Source organism: Gymnodraco acuticeps, unplaced genomic scaffold, assembly GCF_902827175.1.
Source record: "Gymnodraco acuticeps unplaced genomic scaffold, fGymAcu1.1, whole genome shotgun sequence".
Taxonomy (NCBI): domain Eukaryota; kingdom Metazoa; phylum Chordata; class Actinopteri; order Perciformes; family Bathydraconidae; genus Gymnodraco; species Gymnodraco acuticeps.
The window spans coordinates 1150443-1176174 of NW_022989942.1; the positions used below are offsets into that span (position 1 = coordinate 1150443).

The 25732-nt window shown below is 40.0% G+C and overlaps 1 protein-coding gene across 1 annotated transcript in view; it reads left to right on the plus strand.

The window, feature by feature from the left end:
- The window catches only part of LOC117542447 (ephrin type-B receptor 1-like), a 104339-nt gene that overhangs the window by 31392 nt on the left and 47215 nt on the right, over positions 1-25732 (plus strand). The window contains exons 2-6 of the mRNA XM_034210137.1: positions 13691-13755; positions 14827-15117; positions 15808-16026; positions 16133-16313; positions 22419-22574. Coding sequence (XP_034066028.1) covers positions 13691-13755; positions 14827-15117; positions 15808-16026; positions 16133-16313; positions 22419-22574 — 912 coding nt within the window. The remainder of the gene's footprint in view (positions 1-13690; positions 13756-14826; positions 15118-15807; positions 16027-16132; positions 16314-22418; positions 22575-25732) is intronic.

Below are 25732 nucleotides of genomic sequence, written 5' to 3' on the forward strand. Positions count from 1 at the left end.
AGTGGCAGTTTCTGAATATCAAACAGAAGACACTAAAAGTTCAGTTGATATGCATTTCTGCACAGGGACGTGCACAGACATTTGGAGGGGCTATTGCTCTAAACTGGAAAAAGGGCCTCCCCCCGACCATCAACTAAATTGAACAGTAACAAAATAAGTTAAGGCGATACTTGCATTCGGTGACTTGATTTTAAAAATGAAAACTAGGGCCATTTTTTGTTTTGCGGTCCATATCTCATTAAAATATCTATTGTTAGTAACTATTAAAGACAACATGGGGACAATTCTGTTCTAATGTAGTTTGACCATTGTAAATGCTGTGCAGTCCAGACATACTGATAAAATAGGGCCTCTAACTAATTACCTTAAATAAACTCACTAATTAATGAAACCAGTTCAATACGCATTATCCTTATTCTTATCATTCTTTATGAGCGCAGTAACGGTAAGGTATCTAATTACTTATTTATTTAGTATTCCATAACTTAATAACGGAGATGGTCAAACTACAATGAAGCGGGACATTGAACTGTTCACCCGTGAGAGGGCGATCAAGAAAAGAGAGCGAGCGGCACGTTGAGCGAGTTTACAGATGAAAAGACACAGAAAGACAGAAGCACAATAACAACAAGTAGGCTATATTTAGGTGTTTTTTTGTAAATAACCGACAATATCAAGAGGAAGTAAAGTCCCCTGGTTTGTCCCTTATACCCTAACTGCCATGAGACAACTCAAAATCAAGTTTCCAAAATCTGACACTGAGGTGGTCTTAACGCACCGGCAAATGACAGCGCTGACAAAGTGTGTTTCCCGCAGCGAGACGCTACAATACTAATTGTGGGCTCATCATGTTGATTCGGCCACAACAGAAAAAAGAAAAACAAACTCTCGCCCTCTCCAGAGGGGCAGGTCAGCCAAAAAGGCCAAACGGGCCGTTGCCCGGGCAACATTAGCCCGTACCTGTGCACGTCCCTGTTTCTGCATCATAATCATTACACGCCCGTTTGTTTCAGAAGATTTGAGTTTAGACTGGTTTTCTCCTGATTATATCAGCCAGCAAGGAGACACTTACTTTAAATTAAGCAATATTTACTTGAAGGGTACAGCATCGTTCTTCAGTGCCCTACGCTGTACATATCCGGCATGAATCGCTGAAAGGTTTGGGAAGCTTTGTTTCGTGAAAGGCTGGCAGAGGGTGCGGCCTCTGGGTATTCCCATTCCTCCCATATCCAATTATTTATTTTTTTAAACTTACGGTAAAAGCAACCAAGATGTGTTTCATAAAGCTGTTTGCATAAAACAGGGTTAAAAACGGAACCAAGATCCTGACAGTCTCCAACTGGTGTTCACAAGAGATCATGTTGATGTGTTATGGGAAACAAAGGTCTCGGCTTTCTTTGGAGCTGGACCCATACTAGTGACTTAACATCAGGATATCACAGCCACAGCTGCCTCAATATTGAGCGTCCCTTTTTTAATCCCTCTCTTGTGGGTTTCCAACGTTATTGAAAGTCAATATTAAATCACTGTGGTGCCCATTTAGCTTTATATTTGATCCTCAAAGCATCCATCACCTATTGAACCCCACTATATCCCATGTTGAAGGGTACTTAATCACTATTACAGTGCAATGTAAGAGCAGGTAATATTCTGCAGATCTCCCTCTCCTGCCGTATGGCAGAGGCGTTGGTCCGAAGTGAGGAGGAGGACGGAAGTGTGGTAATCACTTCAGCTGATAACGAGTAATCTCATCCACTGCTGTTTTTTGTTCCTCAAACCTTCACAATGTTTCCTTGTTGCATTGAACCTATTCAGATGCTTTGTGATTATTGTATCTTCTAAAGACATGTGAACACCTCAGGTTTACCAGTAAAGGCCAGACACTGCCTTTATTGTGAAGCACTTTAAATCTGGCAACTACTGTATAACCCAATCTGCTAAATAAGGCCTTTATTGAGATTGGTGCTTCTCTGGCTTCAGGATTAATTAAATGTTTCTCTGAGAAGTTCAACAGCTCACCTAGCTTACTGAGCACTCATTAAAACTTGACCACAGAAACCAAGCCTATATATCCATTGTCCTCTAGCCCCATCACACCTACGTCCTTAGTTTTTTTTAATGGCTGCCAATCCCATTCACCATATGTTCCATAGTTGGCACAACAACGTGTATTTAGTGCCTACAGAAGCTAAATCAGTCTCACCCATGTCCACTTCTGTATCCCTCTGAATTACACGTCCTATCAATGCACTCAACATTCACGTTAGCAAGCGATCCGGCATGTGACGATGTCTCATGTGGCGTCTACACACTCTCCTTTAAAACACAGCATGTCAGTTAGAGGCATGTTCCCCTTGTGTTACTCACAAAGGCACAAAGGATTCTTCCACATTGACAGACTGGATGCTTCACGCAGTGCTTGTGTCTCTGAGCGAGCGTGCATGTGTGTGTGTGTGCACGTTTCTTTTTGTGGTAGTGGCAGTTTAAAAGTTTTCTTCCCGAGAGAAAGAGAGAGAACGACAGGCTTCATCAGGGCTCAGTTCTAAAAATAAGAATCCAATATGTTCTCGTTTTTATTGTCGTGCCGTTTTTTTTTCTGAAAGACAATAACCTAGTTATTTATTAATTGTTTTACAGTGAAACCCTATTGTCTAAAAACGTACAAAGCTGCAGCTGCGTTTATAATGACATGCCATACTGTGACGAGCAATCATATTCTGCCGAACTATATATACACCTTCCGTTTGAGTCCACAAACCTTCCTTGCATCTTTAAAGACCATGTTTTGTGTTGACAGGTCTTCCCTGTTTTCCTTGCATTGAATTATCTAACATATAATATGTCCTATTGACAAATTATAAAACTATACTGTAAAGAATTATTCAGCTATGTGTAAGCATTGATGGAGTACCTTAAATGCATGGGTATCAGGTCTGATTTAAGGGGTTCTTCAGATCTTTTTTGTAGGTCAACGATGATATGATGTATTTTTCGAACACGAAGCACATGTCTTCTTTCATAAAGTGAAATCATGACACTACAAATTGTCTAGGTCAAGGCTGTTAACAACAGATATAAGAGAGAATGAGAGGAGGGGTGGAATCCGAGACTGAGGGAGAAAATAAGGGGCACAAGCAAAGACGTGGTGTGTGTGTGTGTGTGTGTGTGTGTGTGTGTGTGTGTGTGTGTGTGTGTGTGTGTGTGTGTGTGTGTGTGTGTGTGTGTGTGTGTGTGTGTGTGTGTGTGTGTGTGTGTGTGTGTGTGTGTGTGTGTGTGTGTTGTGTGTGTGTGTGTGTGTGTGGTGTGTGTGTGTGTGTGTGTGTGTGTGTGTGTGTGTGTGTGTGTTGTGTGTGTGTGTGTGTGTGTGTGTGTGTGTGTGTGTGTGTGTGTGTGTGTGTGTGTGTGTGTGTGTGTGTGTGTGTGTGTGTGTGTGTGTGTGTGTGTGTGTGTGTGTGTGTGTGTGTGTGGCCTCTCCAAGCTTCCATTCACAACAACGGCTTGTCAGCAAAGAGAAAAACAATCTGATACCTCAAGACAGTGGTTTCACTCGTGCACACATCTGTAGCTGTGAGAGCACACTGCTTTCTGGGAGTATTTGGCCTGGAAACGTCTAAAATGAGTGTGATGGATGGAGGAATGCCTTTAAATCTGCGCCCATTTATCATCAGTTTGTCACCTGTTGTCAGGAAGGTTTTTTTCCCATGATAGCTGCTGGTGATTCGGTTGGTGTTATGGAAGGGTCAAAAGTTGGGCATGCTTTGAAGATTTATAAATAGTTACACGTACTCACAATGACAAAAAACAACATATCACCTCCATACAGTATATCAGACAACAACTTTTCACATATGCTGTACACAACAACAGCATCACCATGGCGCATTATTGTCATACAACTGAGGAGTATCATCTTTGAGCAGTGTATGGTACTGCAGAGGGAGACAAAAGTATCACGTTACTAGTTATTTATATTGAGCAGTAGTGAAAGTTATACGTAGATGCATGTGAGACTGATACAGCTCCACATGTAAAATCACAAAACAATGTAGCTATTGATTGATGCAGAAAATCAAGAAGAAAAAGAATATTCTGTAATTCTGGCCTTGTAGTGGGTTTTTTAAAGTGAACACCATGCACTGCATAACGAAGTATCACAGTAAAACAGAAGGGAAATTGGTTTGAAGAAAGTGTTAACTGCTCCATTCAGAATGATCCCTGTGCTGTTGTCTACAGTGTTAGCGGGGAAGGAGGTGCTTGAATTACCTCTCGTGGTCAAAGGACTTTAAATGTGCATAAATAAGAGTGGAGCTGACAGCGGCTGAAACCAAAATGCTTAAAGAGGCGTAGCACCTAATTTAGCAGCCACGAACCAGAGAGCAAAGCTGAACACCACAAAGAGCAATTCAGCAACTTCAAGTGGAACTTTGACACAGGAATATTTTATCATCAGGATTATGCTCTTGGCACAAACGCGCCTTTTATTGAAAAAAGCATTACATCTAGTAAAAAGGAGAAAGGGAAAACAGCCAATGGACTGCCGCAAAGAGCCAGTAAGGTTTGTCAACACAGGTCATTTAAGCAATCAAATAAAAGTATAAAGGCAGACCTTTACCAGAAAGTCCTTTCAATTACACTTACCTGAACAACCTAATGCCTCCATTAGGGGCGGCAAAATAGCCTTTCCCAGAATTGGTACATACCTCAAGTCCCTGCATGGTGGAAAAGCAAATAAACAGACATTATATTTAAAATACAATGGAACCAAAAGCCCTGTGAGTCACATTTGTTTCTTACAGTTCATATAGCAGGAGAAATCAAAAAATACATCGGATGCAAAAAAACCTCAGATGGACATACTTGCTAATGATGTCTAAAGAAGTATTCAATTGACAGTTGAAAGGGGTATTCCACCAATCTGAAACACGTTGTTTTATGGCAATGTGAGTACTTCTCAGCCTGGGAAAACAGGTGTGAAGTCTTTAGGGGCTCTGGTTTTTGGGCTGAAGGTGAATTCACTACCCAACAAATGCAATTTAACTGGAAGTGTGGAGTTTGAAAGAGGCTTTTCTTTTGCGCTTTATTCAGACTAGGGACTAGAAATCAGGACATTTCAACCAATTTCTCATACAGTATAACATGCGCTTTAATCCGATTTACTAACGATACAGATAAGTACTACTCTAAGTTTCATTACTTTTGAAGTGGAACTGCTGCTGCTCCTTTAGAAATATAGTAATTTGATGGTTATAAGAATACATTCAAATTGCATGTGAAACAGTTTTGTGTTAGTTTGACATGGGTAAATGGATAAAATACACCAAATCCAAACACCCTCTTTATAGTATGACATGAAGGTAGGGCTGTTCAATTAATCGTATTTTAATCGCTATTACGATTTTGGCTTGCAACGATTATGAAAACAACATCGAAATAAAACGATTATTTATTTCATTTTTTTTTTATTGGTTTTATTGGTTTTTCAGTTGAATTATACTTCAAGTTCACGGTAATCAACTGTTAAAAACATACTGTTCACATTTTGTTTTCAATAAATTGATGTTTTCAAAGTAAATGGATAATCGTTTTGAATAATCGTGATATCAATTATTGACCTAAATAATCAAGATTATGATTTTTGCCATAATCGAGCAGCCCTACATGAAGGTGTCATGATATTGTAGCAGCATTGTGATTTTGTTCACAACAACCTCAGCTCCTGGTGTGAATCTACTCTTGTTGCATAGTTAAGTCTTTTTTTTTGCTGATCCAATGTGTTTTTGGTCTGCTGAACAGACTCTTTTAAGAGAACAGGGTCAGCTCATTAGCATGTACTTCAGAAATATGTTCGGTGTGAAAATTAGCAGGTGACACTTTGCACGCTGTGTACAAGCCAAAGTGTAGCTTGAAGGGAACTGAGTTTGAGACACCAGAGTATAGCACTGAATAATACTGGAGCTCCTGTGGGCCTAATAAGGGGGGGGGGGGGGGGGGGGATGGAGAAAGGAACACTTTAACAAACTTTCTTTTGTACCTTTTATGCAAGCCATTTTTCATTAAGCTATCCTTCCTGTTTAATATTAATTACACCATTTCCTGTGAATAATATGTTCACCAAGGTACCATGTGTAAAATATTTATTTTTAGAATGTCAGAGCAGTGTGCACTGCCTCATAATTGTCTTCATAATTGATTTTGGGGGTTGGAATAAGAGAAAAGGCTGCTCTGCGTTACTCCTGCAAAGAGAAAGTGTGTGTATCTTTATAGCCTACATATATGTGATTTGTGAACATCTGCCTCTGAATGTGTGTCGTGATGCCCTGCCATTTCACATCCACGCCTGATTGGTCAGCGGTTGCCTCTGTTGGCAGCATGACGTCTTTCCCTCCAGGAGGGCTTTTAGCGTGTGTTTGGCTGCTGAGTATGTGCGCGTCTGCATGTCATTTTCCTGTGACACCTTAACTACGAGTATAATGCTCCCAGGCGTAATGATGGGCTTTCCTTTAGAGCAGTGGTTCTCAAACTTTTTCTGTCAGGCCCCCTCTTTTGAGAACAAAAAAAGTTGGGCCCCCCCAACACAAATAGTCAGGCTCAGTGACGGCGCCAGAGATTTGTTTTGGGGGTGCTGTGGGGTAGCTTGATGTTTCATAGAGGGTGATCAAACATTTAGGGTTTCCCATTAATGTACCGGGCGCTACAGTGGAATGTTCTACTGCAACACTCCCCACGCAAATACACAGTGTGACAGTTACAATGACGGCTCGATAATCAGCTCACGGCAAGCAGGTAAACAGGGGTCAAGTGTTATTTGTATAGGTGGTGTGTGGACCTCACATAGGGAAGTCCGGGGGCAAGCTCCCCCGGGAAGATTTATTTTTAAATATTTAAGTTAAAAGCATCAATCTGGTGCACTTTGAGAGCAAAATGAAGAGATCTATGGATACCTCTCAACACCTATGAAACAGAACTGTAAACAGATTTACTTTTTCTTTATGGATATTTTACAAATCACTCTTTTAAACTTTATTCTTGTTTTACTGTCATATCATATTTCATACCTGTTTTTAATGTATTCTCTTATTTTTGTATAACTATAATGATCATATAAACGTGTGCCTCGGAAATAATTGTTTACATTAATGGTGACCAAAACATTTGAGACCCACTGAGATAACTTAGACTAAAGTTAACTATCTAAACACTGAGAGAGTCCTTTTGCTCACTGAGCCTCTCAGTCTGACAGGAGAGGACTCTCTTCCACTTTGTTGTTGAAAAAACTCCTTATATCCGTTAGCGTAGCTCGCTAGCACCAGAAGCTAACAACAACGATCTCCGGTACCGGTGCGCTCTCTCTCGCTCGCGCACACAAAATGGCTCATCACACACACACACACACACAGAGCCGAGCTTTAATGAAACACAGAGACCCAGACATCGTAGTATTGCATCATATTATTTTCTAATAAATAATTTTTAAATTTATGATTTTTTATTTTTTTATTTAATCTTTATTTTTTTATTTTTGTATAACCATTTTTCCTCCTGGTCTCTCGCGCCCCCCCTGGCATGCCTCTGCGTCCCCAGGGGTGGCGCGCCCCCCACTTTGAGAACCACTGCTTTAGAGGCACATACAGTGCACACACAGACATTCAGAGGCTTATAAATCAACACTAATTTGCAGTCTTGAACAGTAGACTAATTAGCATCAGATGAACTGACCCCACTTGCCATTTGACCACACACACACACACACAGACACAGACACACACATGAAAGAAGGGGAAGAGGACAAGCCAGTGAAACAATGGAATAACTTCTAATTCAGAGTCTGGGATGGAAACACTTTTATTATTCCCTCTCGGGCCACAACAAGGATTTAACAGCCTCTTTGACTGCGACAATATCGCACAGATTTACCTGCTGTTTCCTCTGCCATTAAATGGCTTTGGTTTTTGCTCAGTGGTTTAGAAGGTGTGACACTGCGGGGGGAGGTGGGCACACTCCTATCACAGCCACCAATATGTCAAAATGAATTAGGCTGATCGGAGTGTGCACATTATTATACACAGAGAAGTGTGTGCCGTGTGCTGTTAATTAGACTGATGAGTAGATGCACTCTAATAAGCCCAGCCTAGACATTAAACTGAGGATTCACAGGGCATGTTTGCTGATATGGTTTTGTTATGTTGTGCTTTTATTGTACAAAGATATTAAGTAAATACAATAATTAGTCTATTAATTGCAGGTGGAAAATAATGATTTGCAAATATTTTGGTCATAAGAAAAAAAGGGTTGTACAGTTTTTTTTTGCCAAAAATCCAAAACAATTGTTTGTTCAAGCTTCTTAAATGTGAGGATGTTATGCTTTTCTTTGTCCAATATGACAGCAAATGTAATATATTTGGGTTTTTGTCTAAAAAACAAGCTGTTAGAGAATGCTACCTTGTGCTTTTGGAGTATTTATGAAGAGCATTTTGCCATTTTCCTTTTTAATGTTAGAATATTCTGCTTTATGTGGTGATGCTGTCATTTTCAATTCAATAAAAAACATGAATCAATAATACAAAAATATGGTTAGCCCCAGCCCAGATACATGATCAGACATTGCTGTAGTTTATTTTCTCATTTATTTATGTTCATTCTGTTTAAAATAGGAAGTTAGATCCATTAAAAACAAAAGGCTTTTTATTGTTTACACTTCACATTCATTTCCCGGGTCATCATGCTCAGGCTGTGAGCGTGATGTAATAACATAAAATGATGAATCACAGCGGTCTCCCAAGAGTTTCTGGGCATGATGGTGCAATCAATTTCCAACAAATATATTAGCAGCAAAGTGTGTGTGTCGTTTGCCGAGAATATTCCCGTAAACCCTTTGTTTGAAATATGGTGGCATGGTTCAACTGTATAAAGCCCTGAATCCACTGCCTTCTTGCAAGACTTTGCTGCAAGGTACAGCTTGTAAGACTATGTGAGCTATTCTAACATATTTTCTGTCAACACTGTGGATTGCTCTCTACATTTCCATTTTTCTTTTTAGCCTAATTTGTTTTTACCCAAACTTCAAAGACATCTGAACAGGCAAAAATATACAAGGCATAAATAAACTGGGTTTAAATTCCACTGGTGTTTGAACATTTTTGTTGACAACATGCCACTAAACGCACCGAAGCTACAAATTAGATAGTGACAATTGTCACCGTTTGAATAAGCTTTGGTCCAAGATTGTTTATAGACGACTACATTTTCGCGTGACAAGCATTTCATTCTCTCAAACGACCTTGATTCCCGGGGGAAAGCTGAAAGAGGGGATTCTGCTGTAATTAGGCTCGCTGGTTGACTAAGAAAAAGCACCCAAGGTAGAGGGTGAGATAAAAGACTGTGAGTGAAGGAGAGGATGAAGGTGGGGAGGATGTAAGTAGGAGGATGAGGAGGGGAGGAGATAATGAGAGGCAGGGTGACAGAATGAAAGAGTGCAGGAGGAAGAGAGCATGTCAAGGATCAAGGGGGGATGTTTGCCTGCAGCTCCCTCGTGGTGTGATGTTGTCGAATGTTCGCACCATGTTTTATGACAAAGGCCTCTGTGTTAGCTCAACAACTCACTTATGTTGTCTTTGGCATCCCATCCTGTCTTGCTGTGCATGTTGCATACAGCAGCTAAGTTAATCTACAAGTAACCTAGGAGAGGGCAGAAACTGACTGAGAGAAAGGGAGAAATCGGGATTTAAAAAAATATATATATGTATTATTTTTTAACAGTTTTAAGTAATTAATATCATCATAGGTGTTATGTGTTGTTGGGGCTCTAGAGAAGGTACATTGGTTGTCCACCAAACAGACTGTATGTGGTTTGATCTCCGGCTGTTCTGGTTAGCTTGTCAAAGTGTCCCTGGGCAAGATACTGAACCCCAATTTCTACTGAAGGCATGTGAATGTTTATCTGTCCTGATGCGCAGGTGGCCCTGTGTATGGTAGCCTTTGCCTCTTTATAAATCTGGGTTAATGATGACATGTGTTAACCACCAACAATTGTCAAATGCAGTTTATTTGCCACCACTGTTTGCCAGATCACTCCCATTAGTCATTTTCTCTCATATTCCAAATCCCAGCCTGCCAGGCTTTGCTCATAGCAGACGGAAAGGTGCAGAACACATTTATCCTGGCTCTTATACAGCAATGTATCAAGATTTACACAGAATGAAAATCATTTCATTTGCCATTTGTGCTTTTGCAGTCAATTGGTTCGTTGTTCTTCCATTCATTAGTGTTGCCACCTAAGAGTGTGTGGGTGTGTACTGTATTTGATGTTCAGTGTGTATCAGTGGGTCACCCAGCTGTGGTGTTATGTATGAGTCAGGGTAGAATGTGTGGAATCAGCTTCCAGTTTGTGTTCGGGCGGCAGACACCCTATCCGTTTTTAAGAGTGCGCTTAAGACCTTCCTTTTTGATAAAGCTTATAGTTAGGGCTGATTAGATTCAGCCCCTAGTTTTGCTGATATAGGCTTAGTTTGTCGGGGGACATCTTACTTCTTCCTTCTCTCTGTCTATACCTGTGTATTCTCATGTTCCGATTAACCCAGCTTCCCCAAATGTCTTTCTTTTTGGTGTCTATATACGCCGGGATCCGGAGTCATGGATGATCCTGCGGTCCTGTGTCCTGGATCTGCCCTGGATCTTGAATCCTGGCTGTGGTCCTGGATCATAGGTCCTGGATGGATATCCTCGTGGATTCATCTTCCTATTATACACACATGCATTTCCAAACATTTGGACTACCTATGTTGCAAATGTATTATCTTTTCAATTTACACACGGCATCTATTGCACGTCTGTCCGTCCTGGGAGAGGGATCCCTCCTCTGTTGCTCTCCCTGAGGTTTCTCCCATGTTTCCCTTTAAACTGTGGGTTTTCTCCGGAAGTTTTTCCTTGTACGATGTGAGGGTCTAAGGACAGAGGGTGTCGTATTGTCATACTGATATTTTGTACAAACTGTAAAGTCCACTGAGACAAATGTAACATTTGTGATATTGGGCTATATAAATAAACATTGATTGATTGATTGATTGAATGTGAGGTTACTGAAGCAGATCATTGTGAGGTTCAGCTGAGGACATGAAGTCATCAGAGGCATCCAGATCAGCTAATAGCTACACACACATTCACACAATAGGGTTGTCTGTTTAATTGCTGTTGTTGCCAATGACTGATTGTACCTGTATGTAATTATTATTTAATTAAAGCCTATTATTTCTCAATGACCTCAAGGCTTCCACTCAATGTGAACTGTTTTTATATGCAGATGACTCTGCAATGCTGGTTTCCATAATGATACAACCTTAAAGTATGCGGAGTGTATTACTTTTTAATGTATGCAGGTGGATGACAGATAACAAACTGTCACTCCCCCATAAAATGGAATACATTATTTGTGGGTCAATGGTAAAATTAGGCGCTTTCACACTGCGGTACTTTTCCCACAAAGGTTCATGTGAACTTAGTTCATGAGAACTCTTTAGTTCTCATGTACAGATCGCGTTCACACTGGAAAAAGTCCCTGGGGGTGGATTAGGCAAATGAAGCCGCTGACATCACTTGTTCTTCTTCTGCTTTGGGTTTACTGGCAGGCCGCAAACCATTTCACGGCGTATACTGCCGCCCAAAGTCCCCGGCCGGAAGTCCCCGGAGTTAGGGACTGGCTTCAGTAGAAGCTGCTGGGACTCCCAGCAGCTTCTACTGAAGCCTTCCGAGTAAATCGCCAGAACGCCGACACCTCCTCATCTCCACCACTCCCATGTTTTATTTTGTGTTGCCATAAGTTAGTCTCTCTGCGTTTCTGCGCTGGGTTAATGCTAATGCTAATAATGCTAATGCGAGGATAATAAAATGGCGGCTTCACAAAACTTTTTGGGAGTTTTACGGGGCGTGGTTTGCAATCCGCCCAGCCAATCAGAAATGTAGCTCTTTTCTCACAAAAGAGCCGTTCGAAAGTCCCTGCTCTCTAGCAGCTCTCTGCTCTCTAGCAGGGACTTTCGAGGGGGTAAAAAGGTTCACATGAACTAATTTTAGTACCGGCTCTTTTTGGTGTGAACGCGATAAAAGAGTTCACATGAACTAAGTTCACATGAACCTTTGTGGGAAAAGTACCGCAGTGTGAAAGCGCCTATTGAAGAGATCATAAGCCATATGTCAGGAGTGGGTCAGGCTGTCAAGCTGCTCACAAAAGTCGATCACAGAATACATTTCTCAGGCAAAGTTTCAACATTTCTGGATATAAAAGCAATTGTGGCGCTGGCAGTTTTCTATCCAGCCTTATTTTGACTATGCCTGCTGTTTATTGAACCATGAGTTTACTTCACACTTTCACAAACATGTCTAAATAAGGCAATTAGGGTTATTATTATGTATGAGCTGTGTGTGGTTGTAAGTAAAGAAAACAGCTTCTCAGATTGAGTTGTGCATCGTTCATAGGTGCCAAGTGCTAGGACTGTTTTAGGGAAGAAAGCTTTTAGTTGTGCAGCTCCACTAACTTGGAACAGTCTGCAAACATGTTTAAAACTGAGCACTTTGGTTCCCCTGCATCATTTTAAAACTCGGCTGGGTGACATGCTGTTTGATACTCATGGTACCTGTCACTGTAAATAGAGTTTGTAAACTGTACCCTGTACATTATGTTGTATGTCATCCTTATTGTTGTTCTGTTGTTTTTATGTTACATGTGTAACTAATGTGCTGCAGGTCACCCTTGAAAAAGAGATCTTTTGATCTCAAGGGGCTTTCACCTGGTTAAATAAAGGCTACAAACAATACGATATGCATGGGCCTGCCCCTCAATGGCTAAAAACATATGAAATACAAATGCTTTTCTTAGCCGCTCCATCAGGGTTTTTCTACTCGATTTGATGCTCCCATAGGTCTAACTGTGAATTATAACTTTTCTGTACATGACAGTGAATCCGTGGTACACCCCCGAAGGGACCCCAACAAGCCTTAAGGTCATTTCCTGTTCTGCACCTGCTCTGCTGAGCCGGTGTTCATTTTAAAAATATGGTTTTCTATTAAATCAATAAATTAATCTGCAAGTCAATAGCCAGAAATTGAAACAGTACCACCGCTGCCGACACCTTCACCCTCTACTCGATGTAGAAATGATTGCTGTAAATAGCTTTCTGTAACTGCTCTTGCTGCTCCTAACTGCCTTCTGTTGCTAACTGTTATAGCTGTTCAAAGGTTGTTGTTAACTGATTTCTGTCGCTAACGTCCATTAGTGTTGCAAACTTGTTCTACCAGGCCGGCTGCAAACACGGTGGTCTTACTATATCAAACGACCTCATTACTCTATACCAGGATTTCAATATACTATTTTACATATGTGTAGAAGATAACACTGAACAATGAATTGAATACGGATGGAAATGATACCATTGTTTGTAATTGTATTACCTTTGTGTATCATTGTTACTTCTCTTAATACTTAGCCAGAGGAATGATTATTTATTATGGTTTATATGAGGCTCCTTATGTATTTATGATAGGGTTGGGAGAAGCATTACAAATAATGACACCAATGACACGCATCACTATGCAGCAGTAAAGTTGGTGCCTGAGCTGACTGTTAATTAAACTCATACCTGTCCTCTTCCTGCAGCTTCCTCCCTTCACCTCTCTCTGTCTTTCTCCCCCTTTTGTCTCACAGAGACAGTGATGGATACAAGGACGGCCACAGCAGAGCTTGGCTGGATCTCGTTCCCTGCCAATGGGGTAAGAACAACGTGCAGAGGTGTACTGGGTCTGTTTGTGTGTGTGTGTTTGAGGTATATGCATGCATTTGTATAGGTGTTAGGGCTGCTCGATTATGGCAAAAATCCTAATCACGATTATTGTTGGTCAATATTGATATCACGAACGATTATTAAATATGATTGTTCATTGACTTTGAAAACATCCATTTATTGAACTTAAAAAAATTAATAAATAATTTAAACAGTATGTTTTTAACAGTTGATTACCCTGAACTTTAAGTATAGTTCAACTGAAAAACCAATACAAATAAGTAAAATGTATACATTGATATCTACATTTAAATAAATAATATCAAAATAATAAATACCAATAAATAAAGAGATTAAAATATGATTAATTGCACAGCCCTAATAGGTGTATGCAAGTGTGTGCACCGTTGGAGAAAACAGTTTGAGTACACCTTGCGGCGCTCCATTATGGACTCCGTCACAATCTTAATTACAGTCACAAGGTGACACCAATACATCGCTATTGATGCAGAGTTGAATGGATTCCAGAGAATCACGGAGGTGTACATTAAAAGGGTCGACAGATTAATAAAACAGAGTAAAATAAAAAAGAATATAGAATTAAAGAGGATATGTTCTTTAACTGGCTTTCTTCTTTCTTTCTTTTTATAAATGCTGGCTTGGCTGCTAGCCGGTAACAATGGTCTGCTGCCTGTGGGTGTATGTGTGTTAGAGGTGAGCAGCTCTAATTGTGATGAATGATTGTCCCTCTTCAAAAAAGGTGAGAGGAGAGAAAAAAAGTATAGTAGGGAGGGAAGTGGAGAGGTACAAAAAGAGAGCGAGAGACAAAATGGGGAGGAGGGAAAGAGAAAGTTTAATTTGTGTCAGGTCTTGGTAAACCCATTCATCATTTTGGCCTCTCCTCTCCCCTATTCCCCTACTTCCTCCCCTCTCATCCCTCCTCTGTTCCCCTTCCTCACACACACACACACACACACACACACACACACACACACACACACACACACACACACACACACACACACACACACACACACACACACACACACACACACACCAGTGGGAGGAGGTGAGCGGCTATGATGAGAACCTCAACACCATCAGGACGTACCAGGTGTGCAACGTGTTTGAGCCGAGCCAGAACAACTGGCTTCTCACGACTTACATCGACCGGCGGGCGGCGCAGCGCATCTACGTGGAGATCCGCTTCACCGTCCGCGACTGTGCCTCCATCCCCAGCGTCCTGGGCTCCTGCAAGGAGACCTTCAACCTGTACTACCTGGAGACTGAGAGGGCCGTGTCAGAGGGCATCAAAGGGATGGAGTACTGGGCCAATGCCCCTTTCCTTAAGGTATAGCAAAGTATGAAGAGCTGCTGGCTTTGGAAGTATTTGCCACACTAAAAATGTGCCTTTCAAAATAACATTTCAATGATACTCAATGTCACTGAACACACCCAAGATGCTGATTCTGTTTAACTATGTTATGGTCATCGTTTGAATTCATTTCAAATGTTCTCATGTCTTTTCTCACGTTTATAGTGGTAAATGCGGGAAAACTAAAACGGGCAGTATACTGGATTAAAAAAAAAACTATTTGATTATCCGAAAAATGCTAATTCACAAAGCTGTTTTTGTTTTATTAGTCCATGAAAAGTAGTCAGTTGACAATGTGCAATCCAGAAGAAAACACTTCACTATTCCCAAATTGATTAAGAATCCACAAGGTTAATTGATCAAAGTCTAGAAAGATCTAACTGCATGTGTTTGTGTTTTTCCCAGTGTTGTAAATCTCCTCGCAGCCTTCTCTGGGCTATTGTCAAGGTTCACTACATAAATAAAGAGCAAATCATTACTAAACTCTAAGAAAAATGTGGTTATTCTGTATTATACAGAAAATACCAAACATTACTTATCTAAATATTTCAAATATAATTGTATCTAAAGTAATAACAAAAGATCAGGGACAGTAACACCCTTTTTAACTCCCCTTGCTTTCTTCTGGCTTTGCTAACCTTCCCTCTCTCTGTATGTCAATGTAAGGTGGACACCATCGCAGCAGATGAGAGTTTCTCCCAGGTTGATTTTGGGGGAAGACTAATGAAGGTGAACACAGAAGTTAGGAGTTTCGGACCGTTGTCCAAAGGCAAAGGTTTCCACTTGGCCTTCCAGGATCTTGGAGCCTGCATGTCCCTCCTGGCTGTCAGAGTGTTCTACAAGAAATGTCCCAGCGTGGTTCAGAACTTCGCTTTTTTCCCAGAGGTACGGACCAGAAACTGAAAACTGTGTGCTATTATCATCAGAATGTGGTGTAGTTGCTGGTGTATACAGACATTCAAGTAGACATTTCTTATGATTTTCTATACAGACCCTGACTGGAGCAGAGTCCACCTCATTAGTCATCGCTAGAGGAAGTTGTATTCCCAATGCTGAGGAAGTCGACGTGCCCATAAAGCTCTACTGTAACGGAGATGGGGAGTGGATGGTGCCCATCGGCAGCTGCAGCTGTAAGGCGGGGTTTGAACCGGACAATGGCAACGTTTGCAGAGGTAAATCTGTGCATGAATGCTATGTATGCAAAATTATTTATATTTGTATTTCTTTAAACCTGCTCTGATGACCTTGTCGCACTTGCGTTTCATATTGTAGTAAAGGCTAACTATTTATTTAATCATTTATTTGGCAGGGACATTGCACAGTAATGAACACTTAAAACATTCAAATGTAATGGGTGAGAGCGTGGATACATGTGGTGAAATGATAAGTGAATCCATTCCATCCCATGTTAATTAGTTTAGGGTGCAAGGCAGATTAGGCTGCCACAAATTATTCCTGAACTGCCAGAGAGGATCGAGGAGATGGAGGGGCATCAGGAAGGTAGGAAGGAATAAAGGAAGGAAGGGATGAAAATAAAGTAAAGCAGGAGAGCCCTCAGGAGAGTTGGTCTAGCAAGAAAGTAAAAAAAAGGACAAACCAAGGACAGAAAATAAAAAAACTGAGAGATACAAGTTATAGAGAAGATGGAAGCGACTGATGAATATAATTATTTCTCCAGTGAAACACAATAAATGTTAGATTTGCCTTTGGTGTCAGTGTCAATTTTCACAGTAATACTTTTTCTTCATGGAATATGTTAGTTGGTAAAAGCTAAGCCAGACACAATTCATGGTGAGACAGTGATTAAGGCTGACAATATTACAGTGATGATGACTGCACTGCGGAAATAATTACTGTGAAATGTGGAAGTATAAAGTCTTACGACTCCTTTGGTCTGAAAGATACTGATCTTATTATTGTTGCCCTTGAAAAACAAAACTCTTAATTACATATTGCAACACCTTTTATCACAATAACAATTTTCACATCATGTGATAAATTGATTATTTATGCCAATATAAATGAAAAGAAAGTGTTGTTTTTTACCAGTCCCTCTGTACCTACTGTACTTTCAGAAGTGCGCTGCTTGAACACTGCCATATGATTGATTAGAAACTGCATTATTTCTGTGTTGGAGCTGGGTTTTGTCGTCAAGCAATATATCTTAAAACATATATTAATATTTTAATATAGAGTTAAAATGTCATTAACAACAAAATGTCCATTGCGGTTAGTGTTTCGATAAGGTTTAAATTGCTCAGCTGTACTAAAAAGTCTAACTGACTGATTTGTCGTGAATTGACAGTTTCTGTAGGCATGTACCTTCCACATGAGTTTTTTTCAAGACTTTTGTTCTTAAACTGTGATTTAAGATGTTGCGGGCCAGAGCCTCTGTCAACTGTCTTCACCGAGCTGGCATCTTTTTGGTGTGCACTTCTGCCCATTAGTTGATAACAACTTGGCAGGAAACTGGACTCACTATTAGAACAGATGGTTGTGTTTTGCATATTTGTGTGTGTGCATGTGTGTGTGTTAGGCCACAAAGATTGTATTTATTTTGCACCAAACCAGCATATTTGCCATCCGGCAAAACTGGCCCAACATCAAAGCACTCAAAGTGTGTTTGTTTCTGTGCGTGTGTGTAGGGGGGGTAAAATGTTCAAATAGACCCTTACTTCAAATGCACCACACTACAAATATCAGCACTGCCATTGAATACACTCAAAGTACTCCTGCTGTGGCGCTGACACAGCTCTTAGAGTTGTTTGGTTGCTGTGTGACTCCACACAGCTGGCATTAAACAGAGAAACGGAGGGAATAATCTTTTCTGCCCTCTGAGGTGCATCAGTTCATCCTCAAAAGCATTTTCATTTTCGCCTTTCTCTCGACCCAAAATTTGCTATTAATATCTAACTGAATCACAGCAAATACATTTGTACAACCTCTGGCTCTGCAAAAAGAAAGCCAATGAGGAAGTGCCTTAAACTTGTATTCTCTTAAATATATACATAAATAATTTAAGTTAAGTCTGACTTTTATAGAAGTCTATGAGAAAATGACCCGACTACCCTAGGAAAAGCAAAGATTTCCTAAAGTTTATGATTTTAGCTTCACAATTCTAGCCCTTTCAATACGGTTCTCAGTTCATGAAAGTTCAGTGTAACAGTTTGTTGGCCTAATAATGTCTTGTTCAGTGCTCAGTTGAACTTTGCTCCTCCTTGTTGAATTACTTCTGGTTCCAAAAAAACACAAGATGCTGACGGCTTAAACCAAAACCATAGTCAATAAACCAATAGTGACGTCCACTTCTGATCATTGGTGTGCGTTTGAATTCAGTGACACAAAACAAATGCTACTCTGTGTTTGCGTGAAGATATGGAGAGAGCGGGAGAGAGAACTGGAGAGACGTGTTGCCATGGTGACACGCTCCACATGTATGAGCAAGGTTGTTGAATAAATGACCTTGACAAGCCAGATGTCTGTCTGCCTATTCAATACACACACACACACACACACACACACACACACACACACACACACACACACACACACACACACACACACACACACACACAAGGCACGTAATTGATGGATGACTTCAAAGAATGCCTCAATATAAAGAAACTAAAATACATGTAAAGTAACATGGACATATAGAGCAAAAGGAGAATTTGCATTTCTGATAAAAATGGAGATTGAGGTAAACATATACGAACTAGCTGAGTATTAGAATAGTGGAGAAGGAATAATGGATAAAACGTTTCCAGTAATATACATACTTTGCAACTAGTTTGAAAGCTTTAAACCTGCTTTCCGGAGGGGAGTACTGGTCATCCATTATTACATTGTCGCATTTGGTGTTGCCTTTCCAGACTCTAAACTGGGATGATGCATAGTCATGGTCGGCATCTTAACACCTTAATCTACTGTACAGGTTGGCTCAACTGCTCTTTACTCATAGAAACAGAAATAAATAATTTAATTGGCTAACAAACGATTGGCAAAGCACTGACCAATCATCAGTTGTGAGGGCGAACTTGAGTTAGCAAACAGTTGCTTTTACAGATCATTTATTTGGAGTCCTTGTTCTGGCCACTAAGAGTTGAAGTTCAATATTGACTCTTATTATTCTGTTTTTGGGCTGATGTTATTGTATATGAATTTTAGCTGCTTTGTCTGTTGTTTTTAGAATGTGTGCGCGAGCTTTCTCTGTCTGTCTTTACACAGCCAATCACCAGCTGAACTAGTCAGCCTCAAATTTAAACTAAATGTGCTCTCATTCTATGCATCTAGGTATGTACGTCTCTGAGAGTCGTGGGATGGATAAACTTAGGATACATATTATTTATAATTAAGAAGAACTGTCAAATCACAGTAAATTAAGAAGTGAGATAATGTTTTAACCTCTACTTTTTGACAACATGAACACAGCCTGGCCTCCAAGGGTTCTCAGTCAATCAGAGTTTATAAGGCAACAAGTATAGACAGTCGGGTCGGCTCAGCTCTGGCGGGAAATTCCTGGTTGACAAAAAAACAATCATCTAAATTTGTTCAATTCAACATTAAAGCAACTGCAAGCATCTGCACTCTACTGAGAGCAGATCTGTAGTTCTCAAAGTGATTAAATGGTTACACCACACTATCATTTGGGGCCAGCGATGTGTAAAGATGTTAATTTAATACAAGCTTGATCAAGTCCCGCTGTATGAGATGAAGTGTACTTCATACCTGAGATCCGAGTAGTTTCTTCAAGCTCTGTGGTTCATGCACAATGTAATCTGCAGTAAAACACAGAGGCAACGAAAAGCATCCTCCACCGTAGATCATGCTAGAACAAATGCATCAGCAAAAACCAAGAAATAACTACTGTATAACATTTCAGGAGAGTGAACACAATAGAGCAATACTGCAGAAATAGTGATACTGAGAGGGAGAAATAAAAACAGCAGTTTCATTCTCCTCTGATTCATTTATTTTGAGTGTTTGAGCATCAGCTTTTTTGTTTCCCCCATGTTTTCTCTTTGAACACAATCTGCCCAACCCTTTAAACCTTTAGCATTTAATTAAGTGAGACTCTGATGCTCTTAACTTGCTAGCACTTTGTCTCATTTACTTATTTCACTCAACCCATGCTATCATTTGGACTCCAGTCTAAATGGACTTAGCAGTAGCCTGCTTCTGCAACCCCTCCTCTGCCTTCCCCATAAATCTGTGTAACACGTTTGGCATTTTGGTCTTGAAGCATCTCAAGCATCACGGAAATAAAGTGCATTTGCTTTACAGCAGAGGAAAGGAAAACAAAGTGCTAAAGATTAATCAAAGCTGGAAGAAAGTAACCTCATTTGGTTTTCACTCAGGTTTTTGCCAGAGCTTTCTGTTCTGTCTAATTTCTTTTGTGACACCTCTGTGTTTCTCATTAGGCTTTCTTGTTTTACTTTGAGTCCTAAATCTGAATGATTTGCTGTAACCAAAAAGGCACGAATTGAAAACAAGTGTCATTCTAGAATACAAATTATGAAACTAGCCGATTCAAACTAGATTAAATACTTTGTTTTTGTTCCGCTGTCAGTCATGCAGTCAGCAGTAGTAGAAGTGCAGCTGTGGTGATGGTGTTTTTGCACAATTTGGAGCTTTGAAGAGTTCAATCAATAACCTGCTTCGAAATGTTTAGTGAGTAACAGGAGCTTGTTTCAAAATGCCTGAAACAGGTTACGTAATTGTAATGACTCTACACTAAAAACAGGCCTATAACTGATTAGATTAACAGTTTCGTAGCTGTCCTTGAGTTTGAATTAGATCGAGCATTCTGAGAGCTTTGTTCATTATTTGTAAACTATGCTAACCATTTGGCTAGGACTTGCTCGAAAAAGCAGGTTTTCTGATCTCAAGAGACCCTCCTAGCGAAATGAAGGTTAAATGAATATTCCCAGCAAACAACCAGTTTCAAAAACATATTTGAGGTAACAGAGACCTGACTGTCATTGATCGGCAGCACTATCATACCGTGCTTATTTTGTTCAAAGAGCAGATATAATATATATAAATTGCACATTCAATACTAAAACAGCAGTCATGATTCTGGTCTGACATTTTATCCATGGAAGATTTAGCTTTATTGCTTTGAAAAGGCTTGCGAAAAATAAAAAAAGCAAACGCACTGACTGCAGACTAGCGGGAAAAAGGGAATGATTGGCATATATTGGTGGCATCCCAGAATGTGTTTTTTTTCTGGTGATGTGAATGGGCAGTTTTGAAGCTGTCCAGTAGTGATGACGATGTTTATTTTACTGTTTTCTGTACTGTTATTTTTGTTAAAAAGTTTCCTGAAGATCACCCCTGAATGAACAGGGAAAAATGCAAAACACACAGTTATAACTTACTGGTTCAAAACCTTGGAAACTTGAGGTTATTTTGTAACAGATGGGTATTAAATGCACAAGATCCAGTGGAGATAACCACAAAGCTGAGAGGAGTGTAATTGCTTTAGAAATGGGCTCTTTTCTTCCTCAAATTCAAGGCTGCAGAGGGACACATAACAAGACATGCGGCATTGGCATTAAATGAACTAAAAGGGAGGGCCTTCATGCAGCCTTAACACTGTGGATGTGAGACAGCCGTTACCTTAACTTCAGTCAGTGAAACACTGACTCAGACCTCCATTATTTGGCTCCTCTTACCCAAGTGGACTGCACAGCAAATGATGAAAGTCCAGGTTCATATAAAAGCTGAATAACAAGCATGTACTGTATAATCAGAACAAGCCATTCCCAGATGAATACAAGTATATGTACTGGGAACATGATCTTTAAGAATTGATATGTGTTTTATGTCACGAAGAATAACTTAGTTAATATTTATGGGCAGAAACAACTGTGACCCAGATAAACGAACCCGAGAAATGAAACTATAATCTACACCGTGGATAATCAGTGTGTCACTGTAGACGTACACAAGATGTTTTTGTTTATCTTGGTTGAACAGGATGATGTTCTGCTATTCTCAGAAAATCCCCTTCTGTGAATGGTCAACCTTACACTACCGATAATAACTCCACCGGGGCCAAGTCTTTGGAAAGCAAAGACTGCCGAATGCCTTACAATCAGGACAAACAAAAGGCGCACAACCAGAGCTTACATGATGCATTGATTCATGCATGTTCAGGAGGCTGACATTTCATCTTTTTTAAATGTGTTTTTTTTTTCTCTCTCTCTCTCTCTCTCTCTCTCTCTCTCTCTCTCTCTCTCTCTCTCTCTCTCTCTCTCTCTCTCTCTCTTCAGCATGCCCACAGGGCACCTTTAAGTCGTTCCAGGGGGCAGGTTTATGTCAGCAATGTCCACTCAACAGTCGCTCCACCATCGAGGCCGCCACCCTCTGTGGATGCCGCAACGGATATTACCGTGGAGACATGGACAAAGCAGAGGACGTGTGCACAAGTGAGTCTCTTTCTGTCAAACTAACTCAAAAAATCTCTTAGAAATGTGATTGTAATTATGCTTTGGGACAATCTTGTACTGAAGTAACCACCAGCTGACATATTAAAACACATCAGTGGTTGACATCACTGACAGTCCAATTTCTCTTCATTAAATTAAAGGACAATATATTCTTTGATTTATCATTCCAGCCATCATTTCATGCACCTCATTCAGATGCGAGTGTGCCGCAATGTCCCCTTGGTCTTTTGGGGATTTGGGGAACAGTAAGTAATAACTCTGCCACACTCCTCAGGCTTTCCATTGAAGTGAATATGTGTTTAGTGTGTTGGAGAGGCTGTATTGCTATGCGAGGCAAGGCACAGAATTTGAAAAACACAGACTCAGTTCCACTGAGAGATGTTGTAAGTAGGTTGAGACATGAATCATTTTGGACTGTCTCTGAAGCTAGTCTCAAACTGTGAAACTGTGTGTGTATAAGTCTGTGTACACTGTGTGTGCTTGTGCAAGTCCTGGTGACCTGGATACAACTTGATGTTTTTCAAAGCTAAAAAAAGCTCTGGTTCATTCATGGGCAGTTCATTATTTTACTTTCTTACATTCATGAATGAATTTGCAACATTTTGCCTGAAGAATATATAAAAGGTAACCCAAAAACAGTCTTTGCTCCAATCCACAAAAGGATTGCTGAACCTCATCAAATATGACAAAAAGGCAGTGAGTTACTGCACCTGCAAACGGTGAAATGGACCCCTGCCTGCACTGTCAAGCAAATAGAGTCTCAGTGCTCCTGTGCTGTTTGCACATATTAAAGTAATATGCATACATTTGATGAAAATGCCCCCTTTTCATGCAAATGAGCCACATTGCAAGAACACTCAAATTCTATTTGAATTTCCTCTCATGAAGATTAGAGGAGTTCCTCACTGCATGTGGTCTGACATTTTTTTTCTCTCTGCTTTAGTTCTGCCATTGGTGCAAACGGTAACATTTATTATTTGCCACATGAACAAATGCAAAAAAAGACAAATTGACGCAGCTGATGGGAGAGTGATATAACAGGGTGTCCGTGGGGTCTAAAAGTATTAAAAGTTGATAAATCAATTTAGCCAAAATTAAGGCTATTAAAAAGTATTAGACGGCATTTTCCAAGGTATTACATTTTGTAGCTTGTTTTCAATAAGTATATCCATTGTCCAAAGAGGTTGTATTCTACAGTGTGCCTGAATGTAATCATTGCGTAGGTGTGTAGTGTGATTCTGTGTAGTTTATTTATGGCATCCCGTTGGATTTGACGTCATCTGAACAGGACATCGCACGCTCACGGCTTGATAGCGCGCAAAGCTCCGTTTACGCCGGTTGTTAAACAACATCGTTATGGGGAAATGCAAGTTTGCGTCCAAATGGTTGGAAGATAAGGAGGAAGGACAATCAATACTGTATATAGTAAATGTGAGGTAAAGTGTGTCGCCAAGGTAACCGGTTAAAATATCGAAGTGGCGATGAGGTCTTAAAATGTATGGAAAGGGTCTTAAAAAAGGTCTTAAAAGGTCTTACATTTGACATATATACAAGCGCAATACCTATTGTGATATCAGCCAGCAGGAAGTGGCTGATATCTGCGCTCTCAAGGTGCTAACAGCAGCCGCAATCAATCTTCAAATTCAACCATCAGTAAGGGTGGGCGGATCGATCCCAAAATATCGATACTTCCGATATTACGTTACGTTTCAAAATATCGATACTAGAGCCAATAGGATCGATACTGTTATACTTTTTTTCTCGTCTCCTCTACTCGTCAATTTCTTCAAAAAACTATGTGCAGACGAACACAAGTATATGCTCTTTTCTTCTCTCTCCACTGCTGTCCTCTTCTCCTCGAGGCTCCGTGCCTGAACGCCGATTATCAAGCTGACTGACAGCAGCCAGCAGGGCAGGACAGCAGCAGCCAGCGACTCGCGAGTGCAACACACACACGCGCATGATGGCTGAGAGAAAGAGCAGCGTTGTGTGGAGCAATTTCACAACTGGCAATTAAAACTTAGCGAACTGTGATGTGTGCAAGAAGACAGTTCGCTATATGGCCACTTTGTATTGTTATTTTTCATGTTTGCACTTTAAATTTGCAAAAGTAAAACGTGTATTTGTCTATAAAAACTGAAAATGAATTCAGATTTAGTCTATTTATGATGATTTCAGCTCAAAAATCATGTCATGCAGCTCTCCCCTATATGAAAGTACATAAGACGCTTTTCATTAAAAAAAGTATCGGTATCGGTATCGGCGATACTGGCCCTGAAATACTTGGTATCGGATCGAATCCAGATTTTGTGGTATCGCCCACCCCTAACCATCAGTGTGAATTACGACAACAAAAATGGTCCAATCCTTGCTTTAAGCCTTGTTTTCCCACCTGCTTGTCTCAAATATATTAATAACAAAGAAACACTAAACAACAACAAATGACCAAAAAGGTGTTAACATTTGGTCATACAGTATGTGCTGTGCTATCTAATTTTGCTGCATCATCAGCACCTCACATACTCCCATTAGGGAAATCAAATTATGAGGACTTTGAGCAAGTCACCCAGCACTTTATTGTTTTTTTTGTAATCTTATATGATGCTCACAAAGAGATAACGAGGAAGTAATTGATTCTGAACGTGAGTTTTATCAAAAAAAGGTAAACAACTGAATGAATCGGAGACATGTGGTCTCATATTAGGTGGAAATTGTGACTGTTTGGCAAGAAAAAAACAAAGACAATTAAATTCATATACTATAGAGATAAGATAAGATAAGACTTTATTCATCCCGAAGGAAATTGTTGTGCCAGAGTAACAAAATACAATAAACACAATAAACACAGCAGCAAAACTGTACACTAAAAGTGCAGCAAAAAGAGCAATTAAACATCCACAGACAACATGAAACGTAGAAACATAGAAACATAGATGGTCACACAATCAATGCAATTATTATTATTAGCAGTATTTAGTAGTTAGTAGTGCAAAAAATAAAACGTAGTGGCAGTTACGTAATTGCACGTTATCATAGCATTTTTAATAATACTAATAATATTAATATAATATTGCACATAGTTATATATATAGCAGCGAGTGTATTGCAATGATGTTAATTATCTTGATATGTATATT